Raw genomic sequence first — 20,546 nt, 5'->3', positions numbered from 1 at the left:
CGTGCCTTCGATCGATCTCGTGATCGTGAGTAGGACTGCAACTGGCTGGCTCGCAGCAGGAGTTTCGGAAGTTGGGTCTGGTTTGCTGGAACAAGGTTTGCTGGAACTTCGGAGCTGCACACCTGTTCGGTGAACCAGGGTGTAACCTGTTACGTTTGATTTAAAGAGATCATATCGCACCACGCGTGTGTACTTTTTCCGCGCGGAAATGCTTAATGCGCTTTTTGAAGTGGGAAGTGAACTGAAAGAAGGTTGCCTCAAGCAAAACGTTTGACCAAAAGTTGTGGATGAGACGACTCTAGGAGGTCATCATTTTGACCAGCGTTTCCATTAACGGCAAACGATGTCATGATCAGTCATGACCAAGGACGAATGGGCTATTCTGGTTGCGGCAGAAACGGTGCCAATAGAGTGGTGGCCCCACCGGAGCATTGACTGTATTTCGGTGTGGGTGGTTGGACCTTGGCGTTTTGTTCCTGCTTCTAACGCTCAAGTGGACTATCGAAAGAAGAGCTCCTTCATTCGTGACTACGCTCGGCGGGGATTTCCATCTGCCTGCCACATATATGGTTTATTTTGAAGAATCCACAAAAAATCGTCTATTTTCGGAGAGCGAAACTTTGCATCGATGGCTGGATTCGTGAACCGGTTTGCAATTCAGCCAGCCTTCTTCAGCGCATTAGAAAGTATAATTTTGGGTGCTCTTTCCTTGAACGACAGCCTTGCCGCCATGCAAAGCGCGGCAATAAAGAATCGTCCCTGAAACTAATCGTTTGCTTTTTGTTTCGTTCTCTATTTATTCTCCTTCAGGTAAGCCATATGCGAAGAGTCAGCTCGGTTCACGAGCGTCCGAAAGCTGCATCCGTCTGCATCATCACCCAGACGCGGCGGCTGACCAACAGCCAACAGGCAAGTGGCTGTCGTATGCTGGCCAGCAAAAAGATGCGCTATGCAACGGCAAACAGTGTGCAGATTTTTTGAATGAGCCAGTTTTGGCAATGATGGCATTTCGGGGCCCCAAACAACTTAAAAGGCCGCCAGTCACAAAAACTGGGACAGGTGTAATTGATAATCCGAAGTTGCTCGCCGAGCAGTAAGGCACGTAAGGCACGGAGAAACGCAATCGGCACACAACATTAAGGTTGAAGAGATATTTGGTCGGCTCGTGCATGCCTATCGCTCATTGAGAAGTCATGTCAGGTACGCAAGCTATTGGGATGTGCTCGGAGAAGCGCCATGAATGAATCTGTCTGGCCTGGTGGTTATGAATCTCTTTATTGCTCTGATGTCCTCACGCTCAAAAGCGATGACTTTGGAAACCCATCTCGGCAGATGAGTTGAGGCATTGCAAATGTGGGACATGTTGCCAAACAAAAGGACAACCGTGTCCTTTTAGATTGCCCATTATTTTGTGGCACACAGCGGAATTAACATGCTTTTCCCCTCCAACTATTTCAAATTACAGTTTATCTTACTGATAATGTATTTGTGGAATTATGTTTTCTTAAATAGTTGCTTCGGTTTCTTTGGCGTTTCGCCCGGAATGCAACCATTCAAATTACTTTGCGTTTACAGGAAATGAACTCCCAAGGCTTTTCTTCGGTGTCCAATTGGACACGAATCGCTTCTCACGCTCACGGAACCATCTCGGTTCGATTTAATGGCGACACATTGCAAGGCGATCGGAAACGCGACCGTAGCGCAAGCATCTTCGCGCCAGCTTAATTGAAGCAAATTCAATTGAACTGTGCAACCTCAGCAACACCCGAGACGAACCCGAGTTCTGTCTTCAAATCAAAGCAAATCATTAATCAAATCACCACCCATTGGTGGCACGCGAAAGTCTCGGCTAAAGTTTCTCCTTGATTTCTGCACGGTGTTTGGTGTTTGATTTCGCTGATGGATGGAACAGGTTTACCAGTCATTATTGTGACAATAGAGACTATAAAAAACATGTAAACCTCTCGCGGTGGTCGAAGTTTGTCTGGGTTTGGTTCCTGCCAAGGGGCTACCAATAATTAATGTTGTCGCCCAAACAGTAAACCTGCTTCTTCCCGGCTGGCCCGACGTTTGCCAGACTCAGCGTGGACACAGTCTAGGAATGTCACCTTTTTAAGGCTTGCCTTTTTACGATCCTACACTACACTTTGAAGCTTTTGGTAAACCATTCTTGTCCAGCCGTTTCGGCCAACCGAGATGCCACCAAAAACCCCCCAAAACCGGCGCGTCGAAGTGGAATTTGGTTGGAAGTCTGTTGGTAAATAGAGGGAGGTAAGAATTGTTGTTTAAACATGGCGGAGGATTTCTGAGAGGTGGAAAGTCCAAAGTCCAACGTCCGCGACGGGTGTACCCTCTAAGTGGCGAAGTCGTCATAACAGATGGCAAGAAGCAGACTGCAAAGAGTTTGGAGACTAGTGGCGTCACACGTTGTTACGTCGATTGCGTTAAAATGGTACAGATATGGTTAACGCTGTGTTTTCAACTCGTTACGCCATCATTACTCATTAACCAACAACGTCATTCAACATTAACGTTTGGTATGTTTTTAAATAACTTTAAACTCACTGTTGAGCGTATTGTTTATTCGTTTTTAAACTGCTAACTGGCTTTGCTGATTTCCACACAATTGAAGCACCTTTTTATTGACAGTCCTTTCTCTTTAATTAACTTTCTCAACACTGCTGAAGCGTGCCCTGCTGCTTGCCCATGCGATACGAGTAATCCATGCGTTACCGTTTTCTGCCGACTTTGCGTTGTCGTTTTGGCAAGGAGTGGTCGTTTTCTTCCGCAAGTACAACCCAGTTGAGATAACTCTTACAATTGTACCAGAATAAAAATATTCTTCTTATCGCTGTGATAAGTTTGTGTATATTCGCTTCAACGTCAGCGAATTTAGTTCCATTACTGAAACGGAATAGCACGTTCACCACGAAATGGCCCTGCCTTAAAAAATGCCCTGCCTTAGTGATTCATCTGCATTGTGTCTGCAACGCAACTATTTGCACAGAGTTTGGTTCAAAATTGGTTCAATTACGCCGTCAACGCCGTTGTTTGGTTCTTGTACAGATACAGACCAAGAAAAAAAGGAGCCGGCCTCAAAACACGTCATTAGTGGAAAGAAAATTTGATACCTACCTTTTTTGCCCGTGACTAATAATTGTTGGTAAAATGAGTAAGGCACTGTTGTTTGGGTGAACCCTTTGGATGCGGCCCAGCCAAAGTAGTCGAAATTCCAGCACCCGGTCGGTATGCGCGATTCGTTTCGTTGCTCCATTCCAGCGCAGAACAGACAACAGACAAACAATAGTATGTGGGGGTCTCGTTGTGGGGTGTTTGTCTCAAAAATGGAAAAAAACATTCAAATGATGTTCAACTTGAAACATACACAAAATATTTTCTATCCCTTTCTCGCTCTCCCGGCATTGTTTGCCGCGTTTGGGCACAGTTGTAGTTTTATTTGTCAATGTGCTGTGAAGGTCAAAGCGATTGGAACCCACAATTGCTGCTCGAAAATAGTCATCCGATGGCCTCACGTTCTAGGGCCGTTAGGTGACCGTTAGGCTATCCTTGTGTTCAATTGAGACTGGTTTGAACTCCAAGTCTGGTATTGAAGACACACGGCTGGTTTCACTTCTGAATAAAGATGTCGCTAACCACCTGTGGAGTCTGTGACGATAGTGTCACACCTTGCGTCAATTTAGTCCTACTTTTCACTATTGTTTCTGGGAGTATGTTGGTTTGTTTGGACGGCGTTACCGAATCATCAATTGGAAGGCCGACCAGCCTTCGAATACGTGGCGTAAAGGTAAACCAGCACCGCACTGGATGTGCCGGAACAGTCCACCCGGGCTCGACTCGGAGTACTTTTTGCATGTATTGTTGTGGTTCTTCAAAGCAAAGCGATTCGGTTTGATAAAGAGACCCGCTCAGACCTTGCACCATTAGATAGCTGATCAGAGCGCGGCCACACAACTACCACACGCACACGACAATGACGCTTCGATTGCGTCGCACGCACCACGAGACCGCAGACGGCGAAACAATTGATGTCGGTTCGGTCTGGAGTCGGTCCCACAACCAACGACGTGTTGGAGTCAACGAAAACACATGCACATCACGCACATGGGATCGTCGTCCACCGACCGCGATTGATGCGTCGCTTGTCAGTATTGGTGGCCTTTGTATATGTTCTTCCGCGGTGTGGTCGTGCTGTTGGATTGCTCTGATGATAATCGTTACACGCCACCACCGATCGCTAAACGAAACCGTTTCGTGGCTGTGAAAACGCCATCCAACGGGAGGGAGATAGCGAAGAGGCCAACGAGAGGGAGAGAGAAACAATATAATGGCAGCACGTTCTGGAGAACCCGGCGGCCGAATCAAGCCGATGAACGGAATCAGTTCTGAAGAACGAGTCCTGTCGGAACGGATCGTTCGTTGCTTTGCTCCGCGTCGGTCGTGTTAGGACTTCATCTGGAGAACCAGCTGAATTCATCGTATTGATCGTAAAAACGGTAGTGATTATACAGAGGATTAGTCAAGTGTAACGATGCATGCAAGATTAGATAGGAAAGTGCTGGTGTCATGTCGCAACGGACGGATTGATATTTAATTAAACGCCTATACTGTGTGTGAGGCTGCTGTGGTGCGTTTGCCAGTGCTCAAAGTTTGGCATGTCATGTGTCTGGCCTTAGTCGTCACCAGAATATGTACGAGGGTGGATCAAAAAAATTTGCGATATTTGAATTTCTGCGGGCTACGCATTTCCGATTTTCGATGTTTTTATATCGTTAGTTGGATACACATGTCAGTAACTTTTGGTGAAAATTTCGGCCATTTAAAGTAATCGGTCATTTTTTGACAGCTGTTTTACTGTGCATGTGTCTTGGCCCATCGTCGATTTTTATCTGCCCCACAAAATGGATGGCAAGGAATCTTTATCAAATTTTGTGTGAAAAACGAAATCAAGAGCTCGGACGCAATCGAGTTGTTGACTGTGGCTCATAATGAAGTTATAAAGACCAAAAACAGCACTTATCGGTGGTTTAAATTAATAAAATAAGAGCCGAGAAGATGTGCCAAGAATGTGAACAGTTTTGCTTACAGTTTTCTTCGATTGCAGGGGTGTGATGCATCATGAGTTGTTGCCAAAGGGTAGGACGTCCAATAAAGAATATTTCCTGCAAGTTATGTGCAATTTCGCCAATCCGTCACAAATGGCCGGATTTGTGGGAACCCCAAAATTGGTTGTCGCGCTCCTGCTACCAACTCGTAGTTTTGCCTATCGATACCGCATTCCTCAGATCTGACCCCCTATAACTATTTCCTGTTTTAGAAACTTAAATTACCCTTTTCGTGGTCAATTAGTTTTGGAGTACACAAAAATCGACGATGAGACAAAACACGTCCAAGCAAAACAGCTGTCAAAAATTGACTGATTACTCAAAATGGCCGAAGTTTTCACCATAAGTTACTGAGATATGTAGCAACCTAACGCCTGAAAAATCGAATATCGGAATTTCAAAAGTTGCAAAAATATTTGATCCGCCCTCGTATTGTTTTGGCGAAAGGTACAATGTGGTTGACTTTGCCGAATACGTTGAAGTCTTCGAGCCGGGATCGTCCGGTGGGTCGGAACAATGCCACCAACCAAGTACCACTTGAGTGCCGCCGTTATGCTTGTCCAGTGATGCTATCACTACCCGGACACAACTCTTCAAACAGTCGAACAGCGGTGCTTTTGCCGCACAATCTAACAAGTGACCGGCCGGCCTCTGCGAGTACGTCAACAACCTGGCACGATAGCCCGTGTGACAGCTGTTCTGCTGCTGGTGACGGGAGGGTCTTACCCCCTTTTTTGAACGGAAATCGGAACCGTCCTCTCGTCGACCACCACACGCGGCCTGTGACTGTACCGGCGCGCAAAATTCATTCGGCGACGGGGGGCTACTTTGCTTCCGCTTGACCGTGGCCGACATCCTTGGCACTGAAACCTACCGTCACGGCTTTTTGTCACATTGCCCCACGGATCACCAGTGATCAAGAAACGGTCACGGTAAATGTGCTAGGTCTTCACATCGCGTTTAGAAGTGCGTTACGGTTTATTGGAACTTCCATCCTGGGTAGCCCGGGGGCCCGGGTTCAGAGGAAGTTGTCGCGCCTATTTTCCGCACCACGATTGGTGCGGTGAGTCAGTGGGTCGATGGGATGCTGGTATGCTGTTCCGGTCCCAGCACCGCCACAATCTGCGTCACGGTCAAGGCCGTTACGGAGTGAGTTCAAGTCAGCCGCGGTTGGTTGCTGCAGCGAATTACTTCACGGCTCTGACCGATGCAGATCGTGGTCAGGTCGGACTAAATAAACCGAACGATGTCAAACGCCGCGCGGTGAGCGGACCCCGTCGCCGCCGAGCCGTTTGTAGGAAGTAATCGAAGCAATAAAAATAATCAATTGGAAGAGGTTTGGGCGACGAAGAACGCAATCGAGCGCGCGTTAGTCACTGGCGCGTCGTGGGACTCGATTACAACTGTTACGCGGCATTCGCGATCGCCCCGTTCTACAGTCGTTGGAGAGACTTCGAACCGTGCGTCGCTTCGGATTGGAATGACGGTTTTTACAACAGTGTTCTAATTCAATGTCCAGTCAAGCAGTCTGGTTCTGGATCCAGTTGAATCCATTCGGGCGTTTGGAGTAGAGTTGAAAGCCCACGAGGCGCTAATGTGATGTGGTGCGATAATGGCCGGTGTATGTTGTTGGCAAAATAAAAAGGAACAAAAAACAACAAAATAGTAGATCCAAAGAGAACGTGACATTTGGCGTGACATCGGCATTCGTACGATAAGCAAACAGCAGCTTCTGTCTTGTGATCAACTACGCGGACCTAGTGGCTATCGGTCAAGCATCGATGCTGGCTGGTAATTCAGTGAGTAAACAACCGGCGGTGGTAGAAAATGGGTTCCTTCTCCTTCGAGAGAGATAGATAGCGAACGAGCGGGGTGACGCGATGATAAGCGCGGCCAATTGGTCCAACAGCGGAACATCACGTCGATTCGGTGGTCTAGGCGACGTCAATACGATTGCTCCTCACGTGGGTTTTCAGCAATTCGTGAACCTTCTGATAAGCACGGCTACTGAGGAGGGTGCGTGTGGAGTCGGTTGCAACGCAGAAAGCCTATAATTGGACGATGGACTTGTTGGAGTAACGTTCGATTGTTTGTTGTCAGGTGAATACTTCTACGTTGCGGGCTCAGGATCCAATTATCCGCAATTGGGGACACTTAAACCTGTGAAGTTAATTCTCGGTGGTATCCTTTGTACTGTGCGTGTTAGTGTCGTGCTGTGCCAGTGTGTTGTTATCGTGAGGCATGAGTTGTTTACCATGTGGTGAGAAACAATCTTCAGTGTCCTCGTCAGTCGTGCGTCCGGGGGTCGTGTTTGGTGGGTCGGTGGAAACCTAGCACGGCACGTCGTCGAACGGTCTGTGGTCTCTTAAAAGGTGCGCTGAAGACGAATTAAACCGAAGCCGAAGGTCAGCTCGAAATGACGATCCTAGGCGAACCGTCGGTGGTACTGGTGGCTTCTGCCGCTGCCGCTGTGCATCTGCCCAGCGCAGACAACGGAACGCACGCTGAACTGTTAACAGGTGAGAAACCGGGCGGTGGGGGGTGTCCAATGGGCAACGCCCGCGGGAGTGGGCTAACTTATGCGAAGCACGTGCGAATGGCGCCCTTCCGTGAAGGTGGCACCCCGGAAGCTACACCAGTCCGCCATTAGTTCCGGTGACGCAGAAGTGGCCGACTGGTCCCAGTATTTGGCCACGTTATGTGGAACTCCTCTTGCATCACCATGCCGGCCACCACTCGTAACCCGAGGAAATGTCATGAGATTTCGGTTTTTCGCCCACAAGATAACTCTCCGTCCATTCGATGCTCGGGACACTCGGGTGCTGCAGGGAACTTGTTTTACCGAAATGCTAAATGGATCATAAACTGTGGGCTGCGGGCACACCAACCACAAGAGTTTCCCGCCCGGGCGTTGCATAAGTCGGTCAGCGCAGTCGGACCATTGTTTCATTCCCCTTCCGTCCGCGTGGCATCACATGGTTTGCATCATCGTCCGCGCATTGTCGGCTCACGTTGGTCCGTGCATTGGTCCGTGCAGCCGCCGTTAGGAGAAAAGTGTGTGGTCAATTGCGGGTGTACACTTTTACGGCCGCTCGGAGTTTCGAAACCCCTTTGGCGAAAAGGTCACAACCGCCGCCGTGGTACACTTGTGATACTTTGACGAAGCTGTACCCGAAAGACGGAAGTCCAAAAACGCTTCCACGGCTGTCACACAAAGCCGTGTTATCGTCACCGGGGGCCGAAGGAAAGGGCCTTGCCAATGGGCCGGAAACCAACCGTGCCGGGGGATGAAATTAGAAAGTGAAACTCGGAGATGCTCGGAGGTAAGGAGTTCGATGCAAATACACCCTCGGCCCCGATGTTACGTATGTCGGGTGCTCCACGGTCACATCCGGTGCAAGAAAAGACGCGCCACGATCGATGGCGGGTTTAAGGATATTGCGCAATGGCGGGCCGGGGAAGGGCAATATTTGGCATGCGCCCGTGGAACGTGAGTCCAAAACCGGAGTACGGGGCGAATGTGGCACGACAATCGTGCATAAATATAAGAGACTGTGTAAAGGCCACTGCGTTGATCTCACTGAGTGGATGCTGATGTCAACTGATTGACTCATCGGTCTGCATTTTAGTGCTGCGAAGTTAAATTAGCTCAGCCACTAGCTCGACAGTAGCGGCTAGGTTGAGTACGTTGTTTACGGTTTCGGTAGGAGAACACGAGGTACAATCGATCAATTGTCGGGTCGTGTCCGCAAATAATTTCTACGACCGGTAATTGGCGGCAAAATTTGAAGAGCCCTTGCCTCCCGTCTAGGTTGTTGTTCAATGAAAAGATAAACAGTCGTCGCTTGGTCGTCGTTTTCATCCGTTTGGTTCGCAACGGTGTTGATTACGGTGTATCAGACAGTTTGTTTGCGGTTGCTGTGTATTTAACAGAAAACGCTGTAGTTTGTATGGCCATCATTTACAAGCTGTTCAAATGTGTATTCCTAAAAGAAAACAAAAAAACCTAAAAGAAAACAGAAATTTTCAAAACCTCGCCGAAGGGCGATTTCTTCCTGCACAATGATGATCGAACAAAACAGAAATCGAACAAATAGAAAAAAAAATTAATCAGTAAACTGCAAGAGATTTCAATTACTTAAAATGCTTTGTCTTTCTCTCTTTGTCATTATTTCCAGCAGCCGGAGAAGGGAGTGACGTAGACAACAACAACATTCAAGACCTGCTTAACGATACCGGTAAGTGATGGCTGCAAAGTGGTTCTTTAAGCTTTAACAATGATGATGATGATGATGATGAGACCCACCTCTTACCCCAACATAGGTTTGAGATAGGCGAGATAGTTATCGTTATGATATTAAGATTTCAAAAAAAAACGAAGTGGTGGCATCGTTGCAAGACACTCTAGAACACTCTATCTGAATCTAATCCATGCATACAGCGGTATCCAGCCATTTCCATAAGGAGGAAACGCATACGGAACCACTCTCCGGATTGCCCCCGTAAAATCTCCAGTTCTTTCAGTGTAGCCGGTTCCCTAAAACTATTGTAGCGTTAGGGTACCACTACCAAGAACGGCCGAAATTACATTTATCTAGGACATTTACGGTACATCAAAAAAATCATCAATGGACGTATTTGATGCACCTGTCCCACGATAGCACGAGTGCAGCGAGAGTCGTTCTACTGTTGAGTGTCTGCTTCAACTGTCCACTTTTACGCGCGCGCGTCTCAAAAATATGTTGTCTCATTCATGTACACTATTTTATTATTTTAAATCAAGATCAAAAATCAAAGTTCTATGAAAAAATTTTCCTCATCATCATCCAGCTTCCTTGGTTCCTTGTTTATAAAGATGTTGGTTGAACCTGGCCTACTTTTGACGAAAGTAACATAAAGCATGTTTTCTTTACGTTTAGAGCAAGCTTCTTGTACTTCAGCCAACCATCCAACCAACCAGTTGCGAGCTTTAAAGCTCGCAACTCTGTAAGCTTTTCTTGTACGCAACCTAACTCGAATTGCGTGCAAACAAGTTGTACTCAATTTCGTACGAAAAGTAGCTTCGGCACAAACCGACGAGCGCGCTCTGTAGGAATTTTTTGAAAGCTCACAACTGACGCAGCCACTTCTAGAAGCAAGTTGCGTCCACAAAGGGTTTTCGTCTTGGATTGGATTTCACTTCAGATCTTCAGATTGAGAATTAAAATTATCATTTCAAGATTAAGATAACCTAGCCAATGAGATTAATTATCAACGAGAAAACAAACAAAATCCTGTCCTCAACAAACGTCTGGCGTTCCGGCGGGGAATGTGAAGATCTTGAGCAAGTTATGGGTGGTCATTCGTCGGTCATTTAAGTGCGCTACTTACAGAATTTTCACGTGCATCAATTCGTGATGCGTGCGTATGTTTCGGTAATTATGACGGTCACAGCGCCTGTGGCCGGCTGAAAACATGCCACGGAATGAGTTTTTGTCTATTTGCGTTTTCCTAATTGGTTCAAGAAAAGACGCCACCCTTGCTTGTCGTAATTTGAAATCGCAATCATTTTCATCCCTTTTCTCTAATATCATTGCAGATTCCGAGTTATCTTCCCTGTCGCATCTTGGTAAGTTTTCTTTTCGTTATTTTGTTAGCCATTCAACGTTCTTCATTGGTACCGCAATAAGTCTACGTTTGTTCACGATTCTAATGTTGTATAACAATCGTAGAACTGATTTCTCCATTAACTTGTCGATCATTCTTAGTGTTTTCATAATTTCGTATAACATTCGGCGTTTCGACAAATCAAAGCCCATTTCAACAAAGTGTGTAATCTACCGTACTTGAATCTATTGCTTCACTTGATAACAATTTTCGTTCGACCATGTGTAACGCACTCTCTGCTATTATTAGCAATGACTAATTGAAGCTAATCAGTCACTACTCCAGTAGCACTTTTGGAGTATGTCGCGATTGTTTGAACAATTTCAAGAGAGGGTATGGCGTTCGCCAAATGGAATTCAGTTGTTCCAATAAATTGCGTCGTTACGATACGTGCACGAGGACGTGACATGTTGTCCTCGGAGTAGGAGTCTCCTCGAAGACTTTGCTGAAGGGTTAGGTTAAGGAGTAGGATAAGGATCGACCGACGAATAATTGCGGTTGACGGGGACTATTACCTTTGTAATGAGACTACCGAACGTAATAATTGAGATTGGCACGCTATTACAGTAATGATCATTCAATCATTGCGTGCTGTGAGGATGATTTGCACATGAATGTGAATCTTCCCCGTCAGTAATATGAGGGTTGTTGTCAATTTGTTAGTTACGAAAGAAATAAGAGTGTTTAAAGTCGGGTCCTAGGATACTATTCTATCAAGGCCTCGTACACGTAATGCTCTCTAATAGTAAGTCATCAGAAAAAACCTAGAAATCGGATTGGAAGTATGTGAACGAGAGACGTAGAGGGAATGCAACCGCGTCAAGGATAGCGAAGAAAACATGCCCAGGGCGAGGGTCAGTGCGATCTTAATTGGAAAACAGATTCATTGGCTTCCAGACCACGATTCAGGAACGTGATAATGGATTGTATGTGGAAAGTTTCGCCTGGACCGGAAAAGAAAAACAACACGGACGTATGGGGTGCCGCTTTGGCCATGGACTATGTACTATGTTTATATTTCTATTTTGAACTACTTAAACTTGATTCTAAGTAGCTTGATTTTCTGGAGCTTGCAGAATCCCTGGAGGACTTTAGAGTTGGCGTCTATTAGCATGATTGATTGATTCTTCACTTCATGCTTATTGCTTGCTGCTGGCACGCAAAATCTGGTCATTGAACTTATTCTCTACGCAGTCGATTCGATACGTGCCTTGTGGAAGGCACGAATATAAACACGTCATAATATTTATCTAAAACCTTGCTGCTTTGGCAGCAACAGTAGATTCGATTAAATGTATCCTTCTCATCTCGAGAGGCGGCGGACGGTCCGATTAGTTGAGTCCGTCCGATGCTGATTCATGCCGTAAATGATGATCAAACGTATCATCTGTCTTTCCCCCGAAGCACTTTCCTTTTCCCATGAGTGTTAAATTGGGCCATTCGTGCGTTCGTTTCAAATGACAGTGTGTGATGGTTGTATGCTTGGGTTGTTTGTATGTATGCACTGGCTGTGCACTGGCACAATGTATCGAGCATTCGCTCGGTGTCTGGCTGTGTGTGGTTTGGTCTATTTTTGGTCTTTCCTGGAACTGGCCCTACCATACTAGACCCCGGTCGTTTACTCATACAGTAGGTTGCAGACGATCCAACCCCTTTTGGGCGAGACACTCGCGTTGGCTGTACAATATTATTAACATTACAATTTAATAGGGCGCTAGAAAGAGAACACATGGAACGTTTATCGATCCTCGAGCCCTTGGTAACGAAGTCTCTGCTGACCCGGAAGCGCGAGTACATTCCCTTCGCTCACTCCTTGACCCTCGGTGGATTCGGGTTCAACACGGAGCGTAAATCGATCTGCCTCCCCCTTATCAGTGAACCGAAGGTTCACGGTTCGATTGCTGTTTGCGTAATCCTTGGTCGGCCTGGGGGCTCGTTCTCATCGACCCACTAGGAGTATCAGTGATGGAACGGGTCGACAAAGAACGGCTTGACGTCACTAGAAAGGTGGCGTTTGGTCGGCGATGAACATATTTTATCGGTTTCGTGCCGTGGAACACGTACACATGGGCAATTTCTAAATTTTGTGGCGATCGTAAATCGTGCATGCGTTTTATTAAGTAAAACACCGATAGTCTAGTCTCGTTTCGTGCATTTTACGAACCACCGGCAAATCATTGACGTCACCACGTGGTGGTTCGTTCCGAGAAAAGGGTCCAGAGAATATTTCTCATGCGGTTTGGCCATATTTCGGACCGTATGCTTGACACTTATGGCATCGCGTCGAAATGTAGTCCAACGATGAACAGAAGACACACACCCGGGAGTTCGGTTCGAGAGTGTGGCGAGACGCTACAACCGGCCCAAGAGTTGTGGGCCACAAAAATAGAACTACTCTCGATCCGTTCCGGGATTTTGTCTGGTTCCACGATAGACACATCGGCGGCGGCATCGTGGTGTGTTTATCGCAGGTGAACCACGAGCGGCGTAAAATTGATTATTTTGCGCGCCATAAATTGTGCGCAACGTGTCAATGAATTTACGTGTCCCATATGGTAGCAAATGACAAGCACGTGGAGCCCTGCGGAATAACCGTAAGGTGGTATTTTTGCAATAATGACTAGCGAATAAACATTTTTATTTGGTATAGGAACCGATTAATTGGTACAGGCGCATGATTTACGCTGCGATCCACAACATGTTTAATCTTTCCTTTACACAAACGACAGCGACACAGTAGTGAAACGGTGGGGCCCACATGCTAAAAATATGTTCCAAAGTCACATTTCACATTTCGAACGGGGGACCCACACGCCAAAGCAATTAATTGCTGCCGCGCGCTCGGCTGGCGATAAACAATGGAACGGAGCATGGCAAATAAACAATTCGGTTTTCGTCCCATAAAATTCTGCACGCTTTCTTCGGCTGCGCAGACCCACGCCGTAACAATGTTTATGGATCTTCGTTAGCGCCGGATAATGCAAACAGCTGCTGGGAATGCGCCGTTTAGATCTGTTTCTGGTACCCCGTGTTGGTTATGCTGCGAAAAAGCCACAGAAGAATGCAGACATTGTTTTGAACTCCCGCGCATCCCGGAGGTTCAAAGGACGTGAGAGAATAATTTCACAACTGGCCTCGGGCTCGGATGGATGCAGCGACTCCTCTTCGTAGTTGGAGCGCCCGAAAACGCTGGACAAAACCCGGTCATTTGGCCATCCACGTCCTTGGCCCAGCTCTCGCTGCGTTCGCGGGGATCCGCTAAGATATGTAATGTCAATACGGGCAACGGAAAAGTACACCTGTTTGGCTAACTGGAATACAAACAGTCCGTCGGTCGGTCGGTCGGCCCGAGATAGTTGCCTGCCTGGCGACGAGGTAGGCTTTCGCCAGATAAATTCGATTATCATCTCGTCATGTCATGGCTCTCGTTCTCGTTGCCGGCGGTAACACCTGCGCCTAGCGACGAGGAAGCATTTGGAAAAAATGGTATCTTCGCCGCCCCAGAACGTGCAGTTTAGGAGGTCAATGGCAAGGGTGAGAATTTACATTACTTTATAGTTTTTATAGCCAACAATTTCGCCCGTAAAAACACACCGTTACAGAAAGCAACAGACATTGTCGCGGGTGCCAAGAATAATAATTGTGTCGTTAGATAACGATAAGAAACGCAAAACGACTGCATAATTCTGAGTGCCAGAGACATCTATCGTTGGCAGAAAGCGCGACCTGAAGTCTGGTCGATAGTCGAGCCAGCTGGGAGCATTGCTTGCTGCTTTCTTCCGTGTAAGCTGTATAAAAACTAGTGCCACTTATTGCTTATTTAATCATTTTCCCAGCGTATCTGTAGCGCTTGCGACGTATCTCAGGTCGATGTTTGTTTAGAGAGAAGGTGTTGAATAATTCCTGGTCCCCGCCACAGGTCCAGCTATGGAGGTGATATCGCGGAACCATACGTTAACTAAGAGTAGCTTCGTCACGGTTGAAGAGTGGTGATCATTCGCCGACTTAGCGATGGTCGTCGACGGTAGCTGCGGAACTGCGGGCATTGAGAGTGATCGTCGCAGCGCGGACTCGATCTCGATCTCCCGCCTAGCAACAGTAGCAGCATCCGAGCATCAGAAACCCAGCATCGTGTCGGCAGCATGTGCGAACCCCGCATTGGTCTGAACGGGCGATGAAGCTTTGTTAGATTGTATGTAGAGAGAGAGAGCAAGAGAGAGAAAGAAAGATAACCTCAGACGTTGATGAACCACTCACGACGAAGTAGCTGGGTGGTTGGGTACAAAAAAAATGGGACAGGAAAACGGGGCCTCAATAGCTCGCATTTCAACCGCTGCTCTGAACGGCAATGACGGAAAATGCCAACCCCCCATTATTTTATTCACCATACCATCGGTTTTCTGCCATCGGTGTTGGTGTGTGGCCATCACCAACACACTGGTGAGAAACAGCTGGGCCCAGCATTGAGCATTGTGCCAGCATTGCCATAGGTCGATAGTCACGCGAAGCATTTTCATGTGGAACACATTAAAATTATTTGGGATTTATTCGTCAACAGGATTAGGAAAGTAAAGAGTTGTTCAACATTAGTTGGGTCAGTTTCAGTACAAGGCTTCCATGGATCAGTATCATGCTCTGCAGTGGCTGGTAACATAATGCTGTTTTTTTATTACTTAGGTCCTTTGATATCATTGTAATTAAGCTTTTAAGTGACCCGACGGTTAACCCGATCATGCTCGCGCACGCAAACCTTAATAAAACAATTAATTATCAAAATTAGCGATCCCACGGTCAAGAGTGACTGATGGTGACTCAGACCGTTGCTGAGTCTATTGTGAAACTATGAGATCGGGCTTGTGGCCCCCTTCTCAATCTCGACTGGAACACGAGCACGATGGTTACGATCGCCGCTGGTTACGATCGTATTGTTAATTTTCGGGAGGCAAACCGCGAGCGACACGCGTTGCACGCGTTTGGTGGACTGATGCTGATCATCATTCCGGTTTATTTGCGCTGATTCTGCACGCGAATTGCGTCAATGGCGTCCGATATTGATTTGTTTCCCTCACGCAGTTTCCATGGCAGACAGGGAAAAGGATCCCTTGTGGGATGCTCTATGATTGCAAGTGGAGTGGAATGTGGTCGCCGGAAAGGAGTTCGAATTGATCTCCGAAACTATCGGCTGGCCAGAAATAAAACGAACTTTGAGCTACGAACGAAACCTCCTCAAGTGATCACCTCTTTTTCGACGATCCCTCAACTCACCGCTGCACGACGCGCTTTGGTCAGTTGAGTTCTAGTTGTTCGATGTCCCGTTTCGTAGTTGCGCGTACTGTCTCTTTTACCCCCTGGTCGTCCGTGGGGTACAAAACCCTGCGTCTGTGACCTACGTCGCCAGCGCCAGCAGTGCGAAGGCAACCTAGTTTTAAATAAAACACGAACGGCTCGCCGGTGTCCCTTCGCGATTGTGCTGCCTCAGCCCTGGCGACATCGGCTTGCATCGGTTAGACAGTGTAAAACTATCTCAGGGCAGGGCGCCTGAGAGCACCGTAAGGAAGCGAACCGAGACCGTTGTTTTCTATTAATACCAAGCTAGAGGCTAGGCTCATTGCGTTTGCATAGACACGCCAGAAGCTACGCGCTTTCGCGCGCACTTGTCAACCCTCGGCGCTCTACGATCTCGATTTCCTTGGACCGATTGATATAATAATTGGCCAGTGCGCCAGAACAGAATGTTCGGCCTTCTCGGCTTGGCTTCAGTCGTCTATTTGTGGGCGCACGAGCGTTACATCACGGGGACACACTCCACTCGCGTACACACGCGGTTCCCATAATCCGAACCTACCTCAACCCGCTGATGTAGCACCCCACATCCCGCACAAAGTGCAAAGCAGCAGTTTGGCGCCACAACGATCAGCAAAACAATGGCAGCAGCGCCTCCTGGGCGTGTGTACTGCAAACGCAACAATTAAAACTGAAATACTATGCATTCGCGGCGATCGCGACCTCGATCCGCGGACACACACACTCATAAGAAGGAAATGAACAAAAGTGATCACATTTCGCTGGAACACTTTCATCGCCGCGTCGACTGGGACTTGAGAGTGGACTTTGAATCCACTCTACACATAATTGCAACTCAAACAACGTGGGCTGGCCGCCAACTGAACGCCGCGAGAACCAGCCAATTGGTGTTTAATTTCTGACATTCGGCCCCCGGGGACAGGATCGATACTTATGCCGCCGCCGCTGAGTGGGCTGTTCCGTGGGCGCGCTGTGTCAGAAGACACTGACCCGGGCTGCCGGGCTGACGATGGGCCCTAGCAACAGTGTGCCCGATGAACGGCCCGGGAGGTGGCTGAAAGTTGACGCTTTGCAGCTGATAACGATCGCGCACTACGAAGGTTATCAAACATTTTCGAATAAAAAACCGAGATGCAGGGCGCAGGGCGCAGGGCAGCATTATGTTATTTTCTGCCCTAGGGCTGAAAATAGCTGTTCCCAGGGGGAGGCGCACTAAGGTCCGCATACCCTAGGACCGTTGGACCGACCCAGTGCTGGGTTGGGTTATTTTTACCCATCCCGATGCGCTGGACCCGCCGCTCTTATCGCTGGGCTTACGGTGGGTTAGGAAAAAACAGTTTCATTCAAACAACAGGATGCGACCAAAATCGGCTGCTGATCGCGCGCGCAGTAAATGGTGTGCCACTAAAAGGGGGTTGAGCCACCAGACCGCTGATAACGGAGGACTCTGTCGCGAAGCTGAGTGCTGGGGCTGGCGGTGGTAGTGTAGGTCGTTGCGTAAACCGTTGGACCGTCGGATGATTGGGTCTAATTGGTCGCGATGGAATCGATTGGAAGCCGCCGGATCGAGGATCGCCAGAGCGGCCTCAATTTGGAACGAAAGTTGGTGGTAGACCAGGAAAATGCTAATTGCCGTTGATTGGATAGTGCGCCCTGTCAAAAGCACGTTTTGTTACGTCCGCTTTTGGGCGGACGAGTCGCCCAACAAAATCATTAGAACTGGGGAACATTCGGCCTTACATTTGACAAAGTTCCTGTACTCGTTTGGCAATTACCAGTTAATCTATTTAAGCCCTCCATAGATCCTATTGGCGTTTGTTCGTCGATATAAAAAATGTAATGCTGGCTGTTGGTATACCCGAACCGCCAACAAAACGCGTCTCAAAATGTCAAGGTCTCGGCCCATTGTGAGCAGTTCACGCGATGTTTCACTCTACTTTCCTGCCTTAATGAATCGTTAAACAAAAAATCAATAATCTCCACTCACTCAAATGAGAGGTGGTTTCTGTTGCTGACCACTGCAAAGGACGGTTACCGCGACACCCACCGGACGGAACGCGGATCGGAAATCAATAAGTTGTCGGCCACCAACCGAAAGGACACACACCGGCGTCAACTGGAGCTGCTGGCATGGGGCGTAATGTTTGCGCCACGTTTTCCGGTGCAACTTTTTCGGTCGCCGGCAAATGCCGCGTGTGATTCTCGTTAGCTGCACGCGCTGCGGAAGCGAAATGGGGCGAAGGTTCCGAAAATAGGTTGCGCACGGCTGGAGCACAAGCAAGCGAGCGTCGCGTGTCCTTTCTGTAGTTCGTCAGAGTCGCTGGCTGCCCACGATCAAAGATTTTTCCCCCGGCAAAGAAAAGACCCGAGCGCGCGAAAGACACTGCCGGACAGACAGAATGGGTTTAGATTTTTCCGACACAGGTTTCGTCATCGTTTTGCTACCTCGCAACCGCGGGTTGGAGGATTTATTTTTGGGGTATCCGCTCATCTGACACGGCGGCGTCGTCGTGAAGTCGACAGTGGATCTGGTAGTGGTCGGTCGGATGATGGCACAACCAACTGGTGACGCTAGAGGGGTCTCCCCCAGATCGGCAGTGATGAAAACTGTGCCCGTACCACTAATGAGCTCCGCAATGATGAGTTTTGCGAGCTGCAATTTGGCGATGTTTTCGCCCCCTGTGTTTGGCCGTTTGACAGGGTGGCCGTGACCACACTGTGCTTGGACGTTTAGCGATGTTTAGCGAACGAAACTGAAGCAACTGAAGCAACTACAGTACCAGGTCTAAAACTTGGAAATGGAAATTGTAAACTAAGTGCTCTACCTGTCAATTTTGTCCTCCCCATTCAACTTTTTTTGGGCAACATTACTTTGTTTTGACATCAGGCAAAGGATTTCAGGTCGAAAAAAAATAAATTTAGTTTGCAACCGATCATTGAAAGGGTTAGACCATGTCGACTTTTGTGTCTGAAAATGGCTTGTTGCGGCTGCTACCTGTTGAAGAAAACTGCTACAGAATTGAATCAAACGATTGTCGAAGCTTGTTTTTGGAAGAGCGCAGTGTTTTGAGTGTTTAAAAAAAAGCGTCGGAGGACTCAAAAAAAAGAACTTTCTGATGGGACAGAAAGGTGTGGTGTATCACAAGCTCCTAGAACCTGGTGAAACCGTTAATTCAGATCGCTACTGAGAACAAATGATCAATTTGAACCATGCATTGATTGAAAACGACCAGAATGCCGTGGCTTCTGGTCCACCATGCAGGTGCCAGGTGCACCGTGGCCTGGAGCCGGCACGACCAACAAAGCAAAACTGGTTGAGGATACAATCAAATCACATGGATGGGAGCTACTATCTCTCCCCGCGTTATTCACCAGACTTGGCTCTTTCCGAATATCATTCACTTTCATCGATGGGACACGTATTGGCCGAGCAGCACTTCAATTCCTACGAGGAAGTCGAAATTGGATGACCAATTGGTTTGCTTCAAAAGACGAAGAATTCTATCGTCTGGGAATCCACAATTTAGCAAAGAGATAGGAGAAACCCCCGCTGATAGAGCAGTCGGTAACGCTCTTCGCTGTCAGCGCAGCTGGCCGTGGTTCGAATCCCGGGATCGGTTGTCACCCAACCGGCCATGGTTTCGATTCCCGATACCGGCGTGACAGGGGGGGTTGGCGCGGGACTAACAATCCCGTCCGTAAAAAATTAAATGTTACAGAAGAGCATCAGAGATTAACATTGTCTCTGGTGCCAGGCCAAGACTGCTCAGCGGTTGTAGCGCCAAAAAGAAGAAGAAGAAGATAGGAGAAATGTATATCAAGCGATGGCACATACTTTGAATAAAATTGAATTTACCGTTTCAATGAACATTTGATTTCTTAAAAAAGAAACAAACAATTTTCAAGTGCTAGACGTTGTTGGATGAACGTTATTTCGTGTGCGCTCAAACCACCCCTGGTCTGTGGCGGCCGAACAAGCGGTAAACGATTTATTTTAGTTTGGTAGTGGCATTAAATTTAGCTTCACTCCCCTTCAAGACACTGAGCCGCACAAGGCATGCATGGCGTAGAATACCCCGCAACGAGAGCGATTCGTTCGGGTTCTAGTGTTTCTATTTGTTCTGGTTTTGTCACGTCACCAATAACCTCCTAGCGAAGAGGAAGCGCTGCGAAAATGTTGCGGTGACGTGCGTCACAAGCGACGCTGAGACTTCCAAGCAAACGTATTCTACGACAGACCTTCGCTTTCTCCTTCAGTTCGTTTGAAGTACGACGATCCAAACATAGAGTGTCACCCGTTGGGACACGTTCACAGGTGTGCATCTGCATGCCAATTCGTCGCGTGTTTAGCCTCACCTGAGTCTCACCGGAAATGGCCAAGACTTCTGGGGCCCACCACAAACTGCCTGAAGACTCTGAAGGTAGCATGAGACACCGTTGCAGCCATCGAACCGGGAAGTACGGACGCGAGAT

General features: G+C 47.8%; 1 protein-coding gene across 1 annotated transcript in view; it reads left to right on the top strand.

The window, feature by feature from the left end:
* Nucleotides 1-20,546, top strand: part of LOC128271349 (box A-binding factor-like) — a 59,594-nt gene that overhangs the window by 23,443 nt on the left and 15,605 nt on the right. The window contains exons 3-4 of the mRNA XM_053008833.1: nucleotides 9,305-9,361; nucleotides 10,702-10,731. Of these exons, the coding sequence (XP_052864793.1) occupies nucleotides 9,305-9,361; nucleotides 10,702-10,731 (87 nt within the window). The remainder of the gene's footprint in view (nucleotides 1-9,304; nucleotides 9,362-10,701; nucleotides 10,732-20,546) is intronic.

This window comes from Anopheles cruzii, chromosome 3 (genome assembly GCF_943734635.1).
Source record: "Anopheles cruzii chromosome 3, idAnoCruzAS_RS32_06, whole genome shotgun sequence".
Lineage (NCBI taxonomy): Eukaryota > Metazoa > Arthropoda > Insecta > Diptera > Culicidae > Anopheles > Anopheles cruzii.
The sequence above is the reverse complement of the archived record's forward strand: the minus strand, read 5'-3'. Positions and strand labels throughout refer to the sequence as shown.